Source organism: Macaca nemestrina, chromosome 11 (genome assembly GCF_043159975.1).
Source record: "Macaca nemestrina isolate mMacNem1 chromosome 11, mMacNem.hap1, whole genome shotgun sequence".
Classification (NCBI taxonomy): Eukaryota; Metazoa; Chordata; class Mammalia; order Primates; family Cercopithecidae; genus Macaca; species Macaca nemestrina.
Window position 1 is genome coordinate 41,397,209 of NC_092135.1, and position 21,113 is coordinate 41,418,321.

A 21,113-nucleotide genomic window follows, 5' to 3' on the forward strand; every position below is an offset into this window, starting at 1 on the left:
GTGTGTTTTACCACAGTTATAAAAGACAAACATCTATCTGTAAATACTGCAGGCCAGAGTCTGTGCTAAACACTGTTGAAAACATAGATGATTCAGACACTCAGAATCTGCTTTGAGAGAGTCTATTCCATTTATTATAAATGTAAATACACAATGTAAGGTAGCGTCAATCATGTTCCAAACAAGAGGGCTAGGCTCGGATTTCACAGTGGGTATTCTCGTAAATATTAGTCTGGAAACATGCTCTCTGAAATCAAAGGATGTTGCTCAAATAAGTTTGGGAGATAATGCATCCTCCACCCCTCATAGAGATTCACAGCACACATGGGCATATCACAGGCTCTAAAAATAAATACACGTTAAACCTGTCTAACTTTGCAGAACCTAATGATGCTAAACCATTTTGTTCGCAGGCCCTTTTCCCTGAATCATCTATTAACAGCCTGAGGATCTGGTATTCCAAAGAACCTATGTCACAGATGACATAAAACTGAGATAGGAAAGGGTTAGTGGAGAAAGTGTGATCTGAGCTGAACCCTAAAGGAAAGGTGATAGTTAGATTAGAGAAGAGGAAGGGCATTCAAGGCAGGTGAAATGCTAAGTAATTCACTTCAAAGCAAGTCTCCTAGAACTTGCCTCCTCAAATACTATTGAGTTGCAGAACGAATATCCTAAATATACTGATAACATTGTAATTTTTATAACCATTAACTGGTAAACTTCTTCTAAAACACTCAGTATACCAAAACACTAAGATTAATTATTTTGCGGAAATTTTCTTAATTCTTTGTCATTCCTTTATAGACAACAAAGTTAAGGCCCAGAGAGACTATAACTTACACAGTCATCCCTGCTAATCGATGGCTGAGCATCAGTTTTCTCACTCTGGGGCCAAGATCCTGTTCCATAAAGGAGGGAGTTGTGGTCTTCGTATGTCTGCCATAGACACTTTGGAAATAAAGCAAAAAAAAAAAAAATCAATTCCTATGCAAGATGAAGATTTCAGTATGCAGTGGATATGGAAACAGAATCAAATTAAAGAACAACGCAAGCTTGGATTTTAATGAAGCTCATCTTTGTTTCTTTTGCAGATCAAATTTTTGGCTCTCATCTGCACAAAGTGTGTGAACGTGAAAATTCCACAGTTCCATGGTTTGTAAAGCAATGCATTGAAGCAGTTGAGAAAAGAGGTGGGTGACTGAATGTGCAGCAGTTTCCCCCATTACTGCACCCTCTACACAACCAATACTCAAGTTAGCAGTGCCACTCGATTTGTATGAGAAGCCATGCAATTAAAACTTGACTTGTGTTAATCGGTTAAGAGGATCAAGTTTCTCATTAACTTCAGTTTGTTTTTACAATAGGGACATTAGTAATTCTCACTAATGTTCTTTTTTTTTTTAATATTTTGTCTGTCTGACATACTGTTGATTCAAGTGCAAACTTCTTGTTTTCAAGCCAGTGATAAAACATTCATAAAATATCAGCACTCACAGTGTTAGAACCCTCCTAACATTCATGCTGGTAGACGTTGTGCCAGAACAATTTTTGGTAAGCCCCCAACATTACCCAAGTTAAGCAAATAGCATTCCGAATCGCAGACAGTGATATCCCACCTTCCACACGTCTCTGTTCAGTACAGAATACGCTAACGGGTTTTTCAGGAACAATTAAAAGACACACCTCAAAAGATGACCTTTGATTCCTCTATTTCAGCATTCTGTTTTTCATCTGAAATTATTTCATCTTACTGAAGGGAACAAAACAAAACCCAATGGAATCATGATTTCTACTCCACTCTATCTGTGGGGTGTTTTTCCTTCAAACTATGACTTCATTCATTCAAGGTCATTTTTCCTGGAAGATACATATAGTAGATGCAGAATCTTAAAAAATGTATTGTATAAAAATGGGAGGCTTCATCACCATCTGTTACAAGTTTACAACATATTCCCAGGATCTAGGGGGATATATATCATGTAAAAGACAGAGGTGTTTTCAGAAAAAGGATTGGTGAACCTATTCCCATTTCCAGCTCCTAGTCTCTTAAGACAATAGAACCAAGGGGAAAAAATCTTTACCCAGTAATCTGCTAGGAAAAAGCCATTTTAATTCTCTCAATGTTACCTGGCTTTATTATAAAAGCATAATAAAAATGGTCTGCAATTTCTAACTCCTGGAAATTCATACTTTAATTATACTGTAAGGACAGCCTTGGGATCCTATTATTCCCCTATCAGTAGGGAATGAGAGAATAACAAGAAGGGGAAGAGTGGGTAGGGAATGTGGATAAAGAGAATGACTTTGGGGAAAGCATATCAACACATCAGAGAGAAGAGCAGAGAGTACAGTGAGAGTAGAAAGCAGCAACTGCAGAATGAACACGGGAGAAGTGTCTATGAGAAATGAAGTCAATTGGAGTTCAGAGAAAAATGTGTTTTTATTGCAAGTTGCAATTTCATTTAATTTTATAAGTATATATTTTAGGAATAAATATTCTTTAGTAAGTACTTAAAGCCAAAATGGATCACTGAGAATATTATAATGTTATTATTTCCAATAGCTAAATTGTCATCATTTTCAGGAAATCTTCATCCACTTATAAATACTCAGTGCCAACAGTGTGAGCATTGTTATATTAGACCAAAAATCCAAATAGGACGTTGGGGAAGCACATAATAAGATGTGTGCATGTGTAAAGAAGCGCTCCGTACCTTTCGATTTATGTCTCTACCCTAGGCAAAACAAAAAAATGCTAGATGCAGCCTTGCGGTGTGCAGATATTATAATATTGCAGAGTAGAAAATGTCTGTAAATAGAAACCATATCTTTAGTTCATGGCATTTTGTTGGTGATTTTTAATAAAATAAGACAATGTTATTGCTGACTGGAGCAATCACATCTAGCGTTATATTTCATTGTCCCTATGTTTACTCTTAAGATGAATTTGTAGATCCAGCACTAAACAGGTGGTAATCACACATGTGATTATTAAAATAATTCCTAAGCATTTTAATGAAACTCAAAGACTTTCCAATTCCACAAAGCAACTGATAATTCAAAGCACTTTGGCAACATCAGCTTGAAGGAACCCTATGGAAATATTCAATAAAAACTAAGAAGCACAAGATAAACCTCTCACATCATTGCAAGATTTACAAGTGTGTACTTTTGATTATAATTTTCTATGATCATTTTGTTGGATTAATATTCTTATATTTATACACCAATTCTATTTACTCAAAGTGTTGTTTTTACGAAATTCTGGCATAAAGCATTTCAGGACAGAAATAATTTATGTGAATCTAAGTCCAATGTTTATGCAGGCTTCTGACGACATTTTATGCTGGGGTTGGTATTAGGAAGTAGCATATAAAGGTGCCAAGTCTCTCAGCATGGCTGGGACTCAGCATATCTGGATCCCTCCTTCTAATGGCCAGATACTCTCCCAGCCAAGAAACTCAACTGCAGAGTCATGGGAAATGCTGATGAACCAGTTATGGGAAAGGAACATTTAATGAAAACTGTGTGTTTACTCTCACAGTCTTAGGGAAATGGTCTTGATACTCACTACATCGGCACATTGGCTGTTATAAAAAAGATTTGTTTCTGTCTCTCTCTCTTTTTTTCTTGTGATTATTTTTTACTCCTTTTAAAAAATCATCTACAAATTGTGGCTATGTCTCTAAAATGCTTATTAGATGGATGATTTAAAATGAAACATTTTCAGGAAGGCAGATCTCACTATTGATTCATTCATTCATCTATCCATCCAGTCAGTCAGTCAGTCAGTCAGTTATTTGTCTTACCTGTTTGCATCGAACATAGCCAAATTGCTCACACTTCTGTAATCTCTCCAAGGAAATTCTACCCAGTACTTGGCACGAGATGCATTCTTTATTCATCCCTGGTAAGGTGATTACATTTTAAATTTTGCAACTTTTGTACGTGCCTAGAAGAAAATCTATTAATAAACTGAATGTAAACCAATTTAGCTAATAACTTGTTTAGTACGTTTCCTTATCTTGATTTGGTTCTCTTTATTACTCGAAACTGCCAAAGCATTCTCCTTGTCACCAACTGTTATAACTAGATTAACTTGATTTCTGTGGTTTCTGACATTGTCTGCTGAGCCTTGAAAATACAAGCAAAATTTGGAAGACAAACTCTTAAGGAGCATGTTAATCTTTAAAGCTCTTCCAACTGGTTCCTTCCCCTTGCCTTGCCTTTATGGTTGTAGAGCATGTATCTGAGAAATCATAATTAGCCAATGAAAAGCTCAACTTGTGTTTCTTTTACAAAGTAATTTCTGTGAAAATATTAAAACATGGTTCTGCTAATTCTTAATTCATATCCTGGGTACAATGACCAAAAGCATGAGATCATCTGACACTGTTTTGGAGGTTTGAGGAAACAAGCATGTACAGCAGGGGTATCTAATCTTTTGGGTCATATTGGAAGAAGAATTGTCTTGGGCTACGCATAGCATTACACACACTAATGCTAACAATAGCTAATGAGCTTTAAACAATGCAGAAAAATCTCATAGTGCTTTAAGAAAGCTTACGAATTTGTGTTGGGCTCCATTCAAATCCCTGGGCCATGGGTTGGGAAAGTTTGATGTAGAGGAAGGCATTGTGACATACAGTAGATGTAAGCAGTGAGAAGTTCATTTTTCACTATGTTATAGAACACTTTGTGTAGTTTATGATGACATATGTGTAGAAATTGCTTACTTAAAAATATGATCACCTGTGTCTGTCAGATACAAGGGCCTAGGAGACCTGAACTAAACAAAGTATATATTTTAAACTGGTGTAACAAGTAGTAAGACCTTCATTCATAGTTCTTTTTATGCCAAGCATGTAACTGACTATCCTTTGTTGAGGTCCATTATTTGGAAAGAAGCTTTATACAGCACACGACACCTTGTAAGCACTCGATAAATATTGGTTAAATGAAGTAATCAAAGCCAAATAGCTATTGAGTACCTACTGTGTGTCATCTTCTGTGTTACCAGTTGATAATACAGAGGAGATAGACATTAAACAGACATACACGATTATGTATGTTAGCATAAACTGTGATGAGTACTATGAGAGGAAAGAACAGATCCTACAAGACAGAAGAACCATGACAATAATAAAAAGCAGGGAACTATGTGTGCTTAAAAATGATATAATCATCCCTGAACAATAAACATATATTTGTCTGGCTTTATCTTCGTTATGAAACCAGGAGACATTTAATTTTGCCTTATTTTGCAGGTTATTTTCTTGACACATTGTGACTATGTAATATAGGGAGTTCTTTGGTGTGAGATCTAAAAGGACATGCCTTAAGTGGCGAACCAGTCATATTTCTACTCAATAATATGAAATATGCATTTTGCCAAATACGTATTTTATGTAAGAGTAGGGTTAACTAGATGAATGGGCATATTTCTACCCTACACATATTTTTATGCATCCAAAATATGTTTGGTGCACAAAAAAATTGGTGAACAAAAAAATTGGTGCATATTTTTATGCATCCAAAATACATTTGGTTTTAAGGCAATAACATTAATTTTCTTAAGTTTGTAATATAATTTAGATTGGTGCTCATCATTTGGAATATGTCTTAACTCATACTTCCTTCATGATTCCCGGTTCTGGTTAATATGCACCCAAACTATTTTAAAACAATAAAATGATACCTGGAGATTTATTGTACAATAATGTGAATATACTTAAAAATCACTGAACTATACACTTAAAAAGGATTAGGAAGACAAATGGTATGTCACATGTTTTTGACCACAATTTTTTTCAAATGAAATCATGCTTTTCAAATGTGATAATTCCAGGTATAAGCAACTTTGCAGAATGCTTCAGCAGATGCTAATCAACAAGAAGTTTGCCCTTTCTGTCTTTTTTCTGGAACACGAAGTACTATGACAGGAATGGTACACAAAGTTGCATATTTGACTTGGTGCCTAAAAGCCACCCTGGGATCCATAACCTTGCTTAAAGATTTAAGAAAGACCTTTAGTCTACTTCTGAGAAGGTCCTTAGCCTCAAAAACTTTATCTCTCAACTTGCCTTCTTAGCAGCTGTTATATTTTTTTGCTGTCGTTTGTTTGACAGGATCCAGTTATAGGTTCCGATGTCTGTTTAAAGAAACAAGGAGGCTGTTGGCTTTAAAATTCCCTCATTGCTTGTGTGATCAGCATTTTCCCAGGCTTTTCTACATAGTTTGCCAAGCAAAGGGACTGACCTTTTGTAGCAAACACTTTTTCATTTCAAAATGCTCACTTTGATTTTTGTCCCATTTTATGCTCATTCCAAACTGTTTACAACCCACTAAAAATGACTGTGAATTATATGTTTGTGTAATGGATTCCTTTTGTGGTCTGAGTGGAATGTTTACTTTGAACAATTAGTTATCTTTGGGTAGATTATAGCAACTTGGAAAAAGGATGGCTAAAATTATTATTATACCTTAACCGTTTCTTTTTTGGTAATTCCTCTACTGTTAGTTGAAGTTTGAGAGAATTTCAAATTAACAAGCCTGTGACGTTATAAATGAAACCTGTTTAATTTTGTGACTATTTGGATATGTGTGTTAATATCATGAAAAAGAGTGGCTGGACACCTAACTCAACTCAGGAATATACTTATCTAACAAAAATTAAAAACATGGCATGTAAATACATATATGAATATTTGCCATATACATGTTGCATTCGCAGATGCATGTGTGTATGTTATATAAATAACAGGCATGATGATAGTACAGCTATTGTACAGTGCACATTGTACAGTATTGTAGCAAGCATTGTAGTTGTTAACATAATTTCCCTGATATTTGATCCAGTGCACCAGTCAGCCTCTTGAGATCCTACCGAGTGCTTACTTGCAAAAATCCAACTTTACATAGTTGTTGCCCGTTGCCTTTGAATCCAGGCCCCAAAACTGCAGATCATATTGCCTTCCCTAGACAAGCTCTGCTCCCAGTTCTGCTAATTTTACACTGTTCATTCTTTCCCACTTTGGGATAATCTATGATAGTTGGATCCAGGCACGCACTAAAGGCTGATACTTCCATGAAGAATGTGCAATTTGTACTGTTTAGTTTGTGACGAGATTCTTGAAAACTTTTATGATTCTGTCTTGTTCCAGGGAGACTTCTGCTTGCTAGTTTTATAAGCAGTGAGTGAAAAAAAGTAACAAAAACAAAACAAACTGATAAAAATTACATGCTCCAAAAAAAAAAAAAAAAGAGTACAAGATAAGCACTTTTTTCTTTTTCCCTGGAGAATATTTGTGGACGGAACGAAAATGTTTCTGAGGTCACTGACCTTTTTTTGTTGTTGTTGTTTTTAAGTGTTTGCTTTCATGCCTTAGGTTAGGCATCCGCATGCATTTACAATGGACATGATCTTCAAAGAAGCTCTGAGAATGTTTGCAGTGAATCTCTTTGGCTTTTCTGAGTTAAAATTAAGACCAGTTTAGTGCTTTGGTGTTTTGTGTTTTGTTTTGTTTTGTTTTAATGCAGCCACAAGGACTGCCACCTTCCTGACAGCATAGTGTTGTGCTGGGTCCAAGCTGGAATGGGCTCTTTGGGGTAGTCACGCTGGGGCCTCTGTGTCTGTAAGAAAGCCACATTTAGGACTCGAGGGGAAGACAAAATCAAAAAAGAATAAACAGGAAACAGCCAGCAAGAGTATAAAGGAGAAACTAGGAAAAGACAACCAAAAGAAATCAGAGATGACAAGGTGGAGAGGCGGGGGAAAAGCTGTATTTTGCAATTAAGAAAACAAATGTGGATAAGAGAACATGTTTGTGAGGTCTGTCAGAAAGAGAAGATAAACTAGTGAACACATTGCCATCTCTGCCATAGGTACCTGATACCTGCTTTGCTGTTCCAGAGAAACTTCCTCATTCTTAAGAAAATGCTTGAAACTTAAACTTTGCAATTTATGGCATCCATTGAATGTTCACAAACTCTGTATACAGAACCGGTTATTGATTAATTCACTGTATTTATTAGTGACATTTAACAGAGTTTATGTCTAGCAATACATGACAGTCTTATTATCAAAAAGAAAGCTTAAACATAACAGCAGTTAATGTAGGAATAAATGTGCAGTTCAACAACCAGAGAGGCTATCTAAGAAATACAGTGTTGTGGCTCTGGTCAAATCAGTCAGCGGATATTCCCACACTTTAAAATCCACAATGCATCAGAATAAATAATGTCTCTTCCCAGATACAGCCTGAGTCTAATTTCCAACCTCACCCCCAATGTAAAGTTTAGGTTCTTAACATACTTTTCCCTTGGAGTCAGTTGGAAGGAACAGAGCCAAAATTAAGACCCTAGGAAATTAGCTTCTTATTGTGGATGGGGAATTTAAATAATGCAACACCTCAACTTACCAAGATGCAATACTCTCAAATAGCCTATAGTGGTGTCATTTACACAACGGGAGTTCTAGGACTGGGAATTTTCCCATTACAAGGCCCTATATGCAGAAGTTAATAGTTCAACCATAAAAATAATCTTGGCTGAAAGTTAGCAGGATGTTTTAGCCTAGAAGCAAATGTTTACAAAATTTGAAAAAAAATTGCATGCATTTGGAAAGCTTTCAGGTTTTCAAAAAGCAGAAGCAAAAATAATGATAATAATAATAATAATAATAATAATAATAATAATAATGCAGTCAGAGATTTTCAGATTTTTTTTGCCCTAGCATTCAAAAACTGATTTGTAGCTTTTCAATACAAATGTTTTGATTCTTGTCACATAATGTGAACTGATTGATTTAAAATAATCAACTTTCACAACAGTGTCACTCTGTTTTATGAAATAATTTGTTGTTTACTGGTAGAAAAAGAATCTATACATTATATTTGTGTAGTTATTTCCTTAGGGCTTAAAAATTAATGATAATTAAGAAGTCAAATTAATTCAGGAAGCTATAAATGAAACCCAAATATTATACTCCTTTGTGGGTTTCCTAATGAGTGATGTTCTTTTTTAAAGTTTATATGAAAAAAAATGACATTTTCCAAGGAATTTTTATACTTTCAAATTGTGTGCTCGATTCAAGCATTAATCAATTAGTCTACACATATATGGTAAAAGAGACATAGAGATTCCAGGTGAAATAATTGCAGTGGTCTGTATGAATGAACATGACGTATTTTTTGTACAGGATATTTAGAACTTTTCACCCATTTCCTTGAAAGACTCATGTCTTAGAGATTCCTCTAAATTCTTTGGGAGGTTATCTTACAGATTAGTAGACTATACAGTTAAAGATGTTTTTCTTGGGTTCAAAATAATCATTTATGTTCTTGTTTTATCTCTCTTTGCCTGATTTTATACTTTTCAAGCCACTTCCTATTTTCGGTTCAGAAAAAAAAAAAAGAAAAATCAATTGGGAAAAATCAAGGGCTGGACACTTTGAGGAAAAAAGCTAACTCTGCAAAACCAAAATAGCTCTGAAATGATAATGCTGGAAGAATTCTTGAGGTTATAGTAGACCAGAGATCCAATATGTAAATACACACTCTTTTTTAAGAAAATAATAATGCCCTAGATATAGGGTGTAAGTATATCTTATAGAAGAAAAATATTTAAAATATTACATTAAGTACATGATGTGCTCCTTCATGTATAAGCCAACTTCTCATATGGTACCTAACACATAATGAATTCTCAGTAAATGGTGTATAATCAGATAAATTATATTCAACATTGCTTAAATCCTCATTGGAGAGTTTCACACCATTGCTGCCCATGCATATAGTTGATACTATAAAAAGATCAATCACCAATAGTTGTTGGATGAAAGCAGTTCAGAGAATAACATGGTCTGCAAATCCACTTTTTAAACATTTAAACAAGTTCATTTCTGATAAGAGTATATCATATTGTTCAATAAGGTACCATTCTTTCTATCAATACCCAGCTATGCTAAACAATTGAAGTTAGGTTTCCTTAATGATTTTATTTTCATCAATTTTTGGATACTCCATTTAAGTTAACCATCAGCAACTACTAAAATATCCATTCTCTACTCATTTTCATCAGAGGAAGTCATATCCCATTAGGCATTGTTTCAATTCCAATAGCCTGCTGTTTTTAATCAAGTAACTGAATGGTAACTATGACTTGTAATTGACATGCCTGAGAATGGTCAGGCTTAGGCTCAGTTCCCGTAACCACACAGCAAGTTGAGCCCCACATCTTTTCCTTTAATTCAGACTTGGAATGCCATGTTAGTGCTGTTTTGTATTAGTTTACTTCCCTCTGAATATATCACCCTCTTGATTCATTGTTTGTTTTCCATGTACCTCTCAGCAAATTTTTATTTGGATGATAATTTTTTTGAGTTGATAGGGACTGTCAAAGAATTAAAATAAGAAATATATGGTCAATACACAGGATCTATCAATTTGAAGTTAATGAAGACAGAATACATGATTTTGCTATTGGATATTGATTTCATTTTCTCCAAATTTACTTCCTAGCAGAAAAAAAAGTTACACTCTGCTGATGCTATTAAAAGCTCTATAAAGACTTTGAATATACCAATGTTATTAAAATTGGACTGTTGTCTTTCTTCTTTTAAAATGATGTTGTTCTTGTTATATTTTGCATTTTCTGACAGTTTGGGATGGCTAACTCTTTAGTCTCCCTATAGAACAGTTGTACACCTAACAGACGGTATTGTCACAACAGTGAGTTCTTTTCTTTCTTTTGTCTTGAAGGTAGGCATTTGACCATGTATTTGATATTGCATAGTCTAATATTGGAGTCCATGTGGTTGGCCCAGAGTTTGACAGCATAAGAAACATTCATTTCCTCTGGATTTGATTATTGACTCTGACATTTCATGCTACTGGTTTTCTCAGGGTGATCTCAATTATACCTAAAGCTTCAATGAGCCTTTCAATGACTTCAGAGCTCCTATATGCAAATAATTACTCAAGCTGTTTTTTTTTTCTCCACTCAAACCCATGGTCTAGAAACAACCCTTCTTGAATCTTCCTCTGGATCCTCAAACTGAGCTTTTTTGAACTAAACTCATCACTTTTCCCAAAAATATGTTCTTCCTATTTTATTTCTTAACTCAGCCCATAGCATCACAACCTATATTCCCCATTGCTCTAGAAAGAAATATGTTAGACATTTTAGATTCTTCTCTCTCATTACAGACAGAATCATTCACCAAGTCTCATGAGCTCCACTTTCTTACTATCTCTATATCTGGTTCTTCCTTTCACCTTCTGTGACCTTGATTGGGCCTCCATACTTCCTTTTGAGATAAATTGCCTAAGGAGGTCTTTGCCTTTGGTCTCATTTCTGCCCAGGCCACTCTTTTCAATGCTGCCAAAATGATCCCTCTTAAATACAAATAAGATTGTGTTATCCCCTCTTAGAATCCTCCAATGATTCCTTGATCTCATAAGGATAAACAAAATTCCACACTAATTACCCCCATAAAAAAGGATAAGCATATGACCTCTGTCTACTGTTCAGCTTCATATCCTTATAAGCTGCTTTCTATGCTCCAGGAATACCAACTACATGAAGTTTTCCAATGGCCTATTCCTTTCCCATGCTGTTCTTTCTCCCTTTTTGTCCATCTGCCAAATTCACATTCATCCTCTTGTGAATATCACAAGAATCACCTTCTCCAAGAAATATTCTCTAACTTAAATCCATAACCATCCCACCATGACTTCTTGAACATCATTAGGCCCTTCCTCCACAATATTCCAGTGACATCTTTGCTTTCCCTAATAGAGCCCTTATCGCCTGGGACTATAATGGCTAGTTTCATTATCTGTTTCCTCATCAAGAGTGCGAGTCCTTGAGTCTGGGAATTATGGCTGGCTCATGCCATCCCCATAGTGCTTAGCCACTATACCTGGCATACGATAGGGCCTCAATTCATAAAGGATGATTAAATGGATGAAGAGACAGATATTATCCAAGCTTTCTGTTTATCCACTCATCCGTGCATCTATCCTTAGAGAAACAAAGCTTACAGATTGAAGATTCAGTGACCTGCTAGAAGAGACAATGATTAAATGTCTCTTTAAACATAATGTAAAATCATATTATCCAGAATGTAAAGAAATTACCTTAAAAGTGAAAGTAAGGGTTTTGTTCTTTGTTTTTTGTTTGTTTGTTTTGTTGTTGTTATTGTTGTTTTTCCAGTGGGCATGATATATATCTAGACCAGTATGGGATACCATATTTGTAATAATCTAGAATAGGATAAGACAGAAATAGGGCAACGACCCTTGTGTCCAATACAGGTTTCAGACAAAACATACTTTCTCATTTTTAATAGGGAGAAACCAGTCTCTCAACAAATAATGTTAAATTGTTTCATAAACCTAAGGGATTCGACTAACTAAAGCCAAATTTGATGCTTTTGAGACCTACCAATGTCATAAGAATAGCACTATCCACTTTCTGGTTCAAAAAATTATGCTCTTTTATATATAAACCTTCAGGCATTGTGCCTACTTCCTTGTAAGTTTGTGTATAATTTTTCCCATTATCACCCCCTAGGTATCTTTCACCATCACCACTTTCCAGGCATCTACCATCCACTGAATAGCCATGTTTCTGATTATCTTCTCCCAAATGTATTAGCTTGCATTATTTAAAGCTGAATCTCATTTTATTATTTCCTGCTCGTATTTCTAAACTCCTTAAGTCCATTTGTATGATTCTTTTGTCCTCACAGATGTCCACAGTTCCTCCCAATTTAGTATCATCAGCAAATTTAATTAATGCTCTGTTTACCTCTCCTTCTAATGAAACCAGTCCCTTGTTTCATTTCATGATACAAAGTAAAAAATGTATTGGCAATAAAACAGTCCAAAGAAATGTTCCCTCACTGTAGGAGGGGAAGTTAAGGATACAGCAAAGAACAATGTGGTGAGGAGTGGACAGTGCAGCAGGGTGGTGAGTTAGTTTGCTATTGCCCTGAAGCAAAACCTTTTTCACAGAGGCTACACTTTGGCATATTGCCTGGGTTGACGCTCTGTGTGTGTGTGTGTGTGTGTATGTGTGTGTATGTGTGTGTGTGTGAGTGTGTGTTCTGTTCTGGAAGGTAGCTTTAATATCCTAACGGAGGAAATTTTACCAAAGGTATATTTATGAATATATGAAAAGCATATTGACTGTAAATATAAATGTAATTATAGCTTTATATACATTAGTATTTATAGTTTTAAATACACTAAAAGGTAAGCGAGTATTGTCTGATCATGGTGTAGTTACAAATCTGGATATGGATGCATACATCTGAATGTATACAGGCGCTCAATCATTTTCAGTGGGCTTTTTCTAGCACTCACTGTGATGTAAATTTATCTCTGTCCTTAACTTGATTAGTGTTTTAAATCCAAATTAACCCTTGGATTTGAATCAAATTATTTGTAAATAGTAGGTTTATAGGGTAAGAGAAAAGAATTTTTTCTTCAGTTGTATCCAACATGCAAACTTCAATCAAAGAATATTTTGACCTCTACAATTAATAAGCTAGAAAATTGAGCTTGATCAGAGAAAAAGGCCTAACCTGCTAACTTGAAGGTAAGCCATCGTATGTTCTAAGAGTTACACTACAAATCTTTGAAGGTGTGGATATACAGATATTGTGTAACAAAGATGACATTTATTAAGCACCCACTATGAGCCACACATAATGTTAGTGCTTTCCAGCATACATACCAACACTATGGAATAAAATCCTACATTAATTACTACCTGATACTTCATAGTCTGTATTCTTAACTCCAGCAAGATCTCATAAACATTTGTCATGTTTCATATTAAGAGTCAGTCTTCAGAATGTGGATGGATTAGTATAAATCCAATGACTTTACTGGGGAAAAAAAAAGTACTTTCAAGTTTATGCTTTGAATGGACAGACAGATGTTAAGATCAAGATCTCTATTGTTTTATACAGGAGACAATGTACATTCACAATGCTGAAATGAAGGCTGATATGTACTTTCCATATAGGACAAGGTCACCACAGATGGCATCACCAAGGGATGGTGTTAACAAAATAGTGACTGGGAATATTGTTAAGTAGTTACAGCCTCACATTGTTTTTCTAGTGAGAAAAATATCTGATGTATAATGCATTCTTATGAGAGAATTTTCTCAGATGCCAAGACTTTACAGGCATAACTTCTATAAGCTTTAATGGGAATTTCCTGCCAGCACCTGTTATAGTATAGAGTTCTTACTTTTCACACATAATCCAAGACTGACTTGGAACACTGACTTGGAAAAACTAATATAGTAAAAGCTTCTTATAATGTTTCCTCACCTATAATGTTCATCTTCAAATCCTTGGTCTGATACATGTATGTCCATGTTTTCCATTCAAATTCTTTCCCACCAGTAAGGTTCCTTTTCACAAGTTTTGTATGGATGAGAGCAGAAAAAACAATTATTCTTACTAGGTAAACTAATGGAAAGATACATAAAGGGGAAAGTTATTAGTATAGCAAGTGACTTAATGCTAGAAATCAACTATTCTTGACTTAAAGTAGTTTTATAGACGTACTGTAGACTCTTGAGCAGCCAACAATTAGAGTACCACATGCAAAAGCAATCACCAGGGACTTTACAGCAAAATCACAGGTCAAAATAATACAGTTTGACCATATTTTCCCATATATTTACAGACTAAAATGTGGTAACTTTTAACATTTAAAAAGATATTGCATATATACACCAAATGGGCAATGCATTGGGTAGAGGAGAAAGTTAAAAGAACATTTTAAATTCCACGCATTTCTAAATTAATTCCCCAAACTTCCATTACCAAAAAACTCAAACAAAAACAGGTCACAGTGCTCCTGCTTAACTCGAATTATTGGAGATTGCACAGAACGACTATTTTATGAACAACAACTTCACTTTTAATTTTTTCACCTTCTTGAAGTTTCTTCTTGTCTAGCATTTCTAACACACAATGACACATTAGAATGAAAACAGACCTTTCTACTCAAATAAATTCCTGAATCATTTCTGATCACTGCCCTGAGTGACAGGATGATGAGCAGGGGAATGCTTTTCACTTGTTGAATGTTGAAAGACAGTAAATTTTTAGTTTCATTTTTATGACAAGATTTTTTAACAAATGTTGGCAGGTAACATGATTAAAGTTGGAAGAACTCTGAAACCCTGAAAACAAGACATGTGTGAACCTGTTCATTTAATTTCTCATGGGGAAAAATATGGGATCTGAAGGAGAACAGTGCATTTGCTTCCTTCCTTCTTTTTCTTTGCTGTGTGGTTACATTACTCCATGATGTCACCTTGAGCCCCTGTCTGACCTCTGATACTCTCCTTCTGGCACACCTGCCCCAGGAATGTCATTTATACCCCAGCTTGATGTTCAGATACCCTTATTCACACTTTTGAGTATTACCTTGAGCATAACTGTTTTAAAAGGTATCAATAATTTGTCTCTATTAGAGTATGTTCAAGCACCAGGAAAGAGGATTTTGTTTTGTTTCATTTGATAAAAGGGAAAAGGGAGTCTCACTGACACTTCTAAAAGCATGCTGTGTTTCCAAGCTTCCTACCCTCCTCCTCTCAAGGGGTTTTGACTGTAACACACTTTGCTCTTAACGGAAATAATGTTATTGCTTTCTTTTGATACTCTGGCCAGTGAATTAATAGAAATGCATTTGTTTCTGGTGTAATTGCCTTTATTAAGGTTTGTTTTAAAACTTAAGAGCAGATTGGAAATCTAAGACCTCATAAGTCTGCCATAGTTCAAAACCGTGCATCACCAGCTAAGGCCAATAAACCTTAGGTTGAGTTACTGCGGAAGACTTAAGACTTGTGGCATTGTTTGTGTATACGTCACTGGCTCCATCTGACACCTCTTATCTCTCCGGTGAGCCTGATAGAGTTAGGCTTTGTGTCCCCACCCACATCTATTCTTGAATTGTAATCACCATAATCCCCACATGTCAGTTGAGAGGCCAGGTGGAGGTAATTGAATCATGGGGCTGGTTCCTCCATGCTATTCTCATAAAAGTGAGTTCTCACGAGATCTGATGGCTTTATAGATCTCTTTCACTGGTACTTCTTTCTACCACCTTGAGAAGAAGGTGCCTTGCTTCCCCTTTGCCTTCCACCATTATTGTAAGTTTCCCGAGGCCTTCCAGCCATGCTGAACTGTGAGTCAATTAAACATCTTTCCTTTATAAATTACTGAGTCATAGGTAGTTCATTATAGCAGTATGAAAATGGGCTACTACAGACCCAGTGATGTATACACAGACAATGCCACATATAGTGAAACTGGAGAAGTGATATGGTGAGAGAAGTCATTGTGTTCTCTGCAATCCTTACCCAGAGAGGAGACAGGCCTGGCTTCAGAGATCTGATTTCATGGGAGAATGCTGTGTATATTCACAACATTTCAATCTATAGAAAAAAAGACCTATATGGGGCCAGGAAAAGTGGTTCATGCCTACAATCCCAGCACTTTGGGAGGCTGAGGTGGGCAGATCTCTTGAGCTGAGGAGTTCAAGATCAACCTGGGCAACATGGCAAAACCCTGTCTCTACAAAAAAATACCAAAAAAAAAAAAAATAGCCAGGCATGATGGTGTGTGCCTGCAGTTGCAGCTACTTGAGAGCCTGAGGTGGGAGGATCACCTGAGCCTGGAGAGGTTGAGGCTGCTGTGAGCTGTGATCATACCACTGCACTCCAGCCTGAGTGACAAGAGTGAGACCCTGTCTCAGGAAAAAAAAAAAAAAAAAAAAAAAAAAAACCTATATGGATTTAGGAACCTCAGTTTAGAGCATTGTACTCACCTGAAAGAAAAATTATTTTATAAGTTTTCCCTGAAGAAGATGTGATTTTTTACAATTTCCATATTTCTAATTTCCTTATGATAGAAAATTACTATAAGAATAAATTATGTTAAAAAAATTATGTTTAATCAAGCTTAAAAATGTGCCTCTTCTCCCCCAAATTTCTAAGTACAGTAATATACTTCTTTTTTTCTGTGTCTTGGTGTGTCCAAAATAGCAGGTAACCCAGGAAGGGAGAAACTTTGGATAATAGCAACCACTCTTTTGAATTCATTTGAAACCAATATGTTGTACCCATTTTCCCTTTCTGTTCCTCTCCCATTATGTACTTGCCCCCTTCTTCTCCACCTTTTTCTCTCCCACATCTTACACAAGTGAACTCATCGTACTTGTCTTCTTTTCAGTTAAAGTCTGCTCCCAGTAAAAGATCTGATAAATTAATCCACATACTAAAGCATGTATGACTAGTGAGGTTTGATGTGAAATCCTCCAATAGGATTTGAAGAAAAAAGAAAGAATTCTAGTTACAGAATTTTAGGCATTAGCAAGACTGTGTGAAATGTTTTAAGGAAGAATTATCTTCCCAGAATTTCTGAAAATAAACTGTAAATGTAGCCTCTATAATTAATATTAACTTATCTTGGGAACCAATGGCATAAAATCCAAGTCTTCAAATTGAAAATCTTTCATTTCTATCTTCCATGGCACTTCAAGATTTAACTATAGTGCCTGATTATGGATTTCCGAACATTCAAATTCAATGGAGTTTCTAACATCAAAACTCAAACTCTGCCATCCCCTGGAGGAAATAGAGAAATTAAGACATGCTTTATTTACATTTCATACAAAAGAAAACATGAAAATATATTTATAATTGATATCTTGCCACTTTGGAAAGTCACGTATATGGAGTTAGATATTTCATAAATGTTATGTCAATGAACATCAGCATATATAAAACATCTTAGTTTTTTTAAATTTGTAGATAATATATGTTTTGATCACATACAACATGAAGTTTTAAAGTATATTCATATTGTGAAATAGGTAAATCTATGTAACTAACAAATTACCTCACATAGTTATCATAGATGAGAGCACTTAACATTTACTCTCATTACATTTTTCCAGAATATATGTCATCATTACCTGTAGTCATCTTGCTATCCAATAGATCCCTTGAAATGTATTCCTCCTATCTAATTATAATTATGTATACTTTGACCAACATTTTCTCATTCCTACCATCCCCCCAATCATCCCAGTCTCTAGTAGCCACCATTCCACTCTCTCCTTCTATGAGATCAACCTTTTTGAATTCCACATTTGTGTGAGATCATGCAATATGTATATTTCTGTTCCTGGTTTATTTCACTTAACATAAAGTCCTTCAAGTTCATTCAGGTTGTCACGAAAGCAGGATTTTTTAATGGCTGAATAGTATTCCATTTGTGTGTGTGTGTGTGTGTGTGTCATATATATATGATAAATGGTTGAATGATAAAACGTGATATTATATATGTGATATATATATCACGTGATATATATAATATCACATTTTATTCAACTGTTTATGGACACTTAGGTTAATTCCATATCTTGGGTATTGTAAATATTACTATAATAAAATGAGAGTGCAGATATCTTTTTGATATACTGATTTTATTTCCTTTGGATATATACCCAGTGGGAGGGATTGCTGGATCATATGGTATTACTATTTTTAATTGTTTGAGGAATCTCTGTACTTTTTTCCATAATGGTTGTACTAATTTACATTCCCACCAACAATATAAAAGGGATTCCTTTTCTCCACATCCTTGCCAATACTCATTATCTTTTGTCTTTTTAATAATAGCCATTCTATCAGAGGTAAGGTGGTATCTCATTGTTGCTCTAATTTGCGTGTATCTGATGATTAGTGAGGTCGAGCATTTTCCCGTTTACCTATTGGCCATTTTTATGTCTTTTTTGGGAAGTATCTATTTAGTTTTTTGCTTATTTTTAACTTGGGCTCAGGTCATTTGGTTTTTGGTTGTTTTCTATTGAGTTGAGTACCTTATACATTCTGATGTTAACATCCTGTCAAATGTACAGTTTGAAAATAATTTCTGCCATTCTATAGGTTATCACTCCACTCTGTTGATTGTTTCCTTTACTGTGCAGAAGCTTCCTAGTTTGATGTAATCTCATTTGTCCATTTTTTGGCACATGTTAGTTTAAAATATTTTCTTTCCATGACAATCAATCAGAAAGAAATGAGAGATACTAAATATATATATAAATATATATGTGTATATATACATATGCAAATACCCACATATTTCCACAAATCTTTCAATGTAGATCTATGTGACAAAATCACCCAGAAGCTGAAAATCTGGTTTGTATTACACTAGTGCTAGATGAGTTTAAATAAGGGAACAATTGGTATTGGAATGCCTTTTTTTAAGTCAACAAAGTATTTTGAGTAAACAGAGGGTGCATAGTTCTTTGTTAGATTGTTAACAGCCCTTATGTACTACAGAATGAAGCTGAGAAGTTAGGTCTCTCCTAGACCACTAGAAGAAGGCTAATCTTTCTACTTTATGTTGTGACAAAAGAAAGTCAGAAAGCCAACTTTATTGCTACCTCTTGGCTTTTGCTTATGCATTTCTTTTTGTACGAGTCCCAAAATTGCAAAAGCCAATGGTATAAATTGTCCAGGGAAAGGTAGAGCTTCTAAGTAGGGAAAATGTTTTTGTCTTTTCAGTTCTATTCCAGGTACCTTATATTTCTATCTCCAAATCTGGATCTGATTTCCCCAGTAAGAAATAGTTTATGAAATACTTAATTTTGAGATTTCTACTGTGTGTCCCATGAAGATTTTGAACCTCATTTCAAGAGTCTTAAACCATCTTTCAGCTAAATTAGAGATACAAAATACAGTATTCAAGGATACAGAACAGATTTATGATAGTCTCCAAACATTTTTCAAGTGGGTCTGTGGGAACATAAACTCATAAGTATATATTATCAAATAATTTCAATCTATGTCATAATGTTTTCATAATAAATGTCATTAATATTGTTTGTTCACAAGAGTAATATATATGTATATACTATACACGTGTGTGTATATATATGTATATAAACACTTATAAAATAGTTGGGAAATATGTAAAACGATTTAAAAACAGAATCATTTTTATAATCCACCTCACAGAGAATATATGTTCTCACATTTTAGTGCATGCTATGGCTCCATTACATATGGCAGTGTGTATATCATGTTTGTTACTATACCCCAATGCCTAGTACACTTTTGCAATATAGTAAGTGCCTACACAATATCTGTCAAATTGCCTGGAGAGTTGGAATTCACCAATTCAAGGGCCACAGAATATCTTAGAATTCATCTGTTCTTCCATTTAATCACAGTTTAACACAGGTCCATCTGCCAAGCAGGAATGAACATGCCCTAGTCCCACCTTTCTGTTTAGCAAAAGTATTAATAATATCCGCTAAACAGTTTCTCCTGTATTCTCAAAAAGAAAACAGTCATCCTATTTGTGTTTCCTGAGAATAGGAAGCTCAAATGTCTCAGCTTCATCCACTGTCGTAGTTAAGAGCACCTTCTTCTTTGCCTGGGAAAGAGGCTACTGACACTATAATTTCTCAGAAGTTTAGACAGGCAGCAAGAAGCTGAAAAAAGAACCATTTTGTCTGTGATCTAAATAGGACTTTGCTGATGGTCGGTGTACTCAAATGGGTTTGTAGAATATCTTGTCTTTGTGCCTGGAATTTGCTTTTACGAACTCACTTGAGAGGCAGCAGCCAGGGGAGCGCTCTCTCTCACCTGAATGCTTAGCAGAGGCGAGCCATCAAAACCCTCCAGGAAGTGGCAAGCCAAAGGGTCTGAATTAGAGGCACCTCCCCAGAGAAGATCAAAAGTTATGCTCCACCAACATAGAGACACTGAGAAATGGTTGAATGTGTTCTAAATTAAACTGCCCTGGTGGTGAGCAGAGATCTGCCAAAATCTTTCAATTAATCACTTTTACCTTCAGGGCAGAGTTAGGCCTGAGAGTATTTCAATAGATTTTTATTGGAACAGAGTTATTTCAGATATTAAACTATGTTGCACAAAGTAAAAATAATGTTATTTTTAAGTTGCTACTCTTGTTAAATAAAAGTTGGCAAGTGTTCTTGGGGTCTGTATTGTGTCTGTATTTGTGAATGTGTGTGGCTTTTTCTTGTGCCATAATCCCT

The 21,113-nt window shown here is 35.2% G+C and overlaps 1 protein-coding gene across 2 annotated transcripts in view; it reads left to right on the top strand.

Annotated features, from left to right (window-relative positions):
* Positions 1-21,113, top strand: part of LOC105492611 (Rho GTPase activating protein 15) — a 628,732-nt gene that overhangs the window by 390,775 nt on the left and 216,844 nt on the right. For both annotated transcript variants that reach the window (XM_011759829.3, XM_011759830.3), the window contains exon 10: positions 1,092-1,190. In XM_011759829.3, the coding sequence (XP_011758131.2) occupies positions 1,092-1,190 (99 nt within the window). The remainder of the gene's footprint in view (positions 1-1,091; positions 1,191-21,113) is intronic.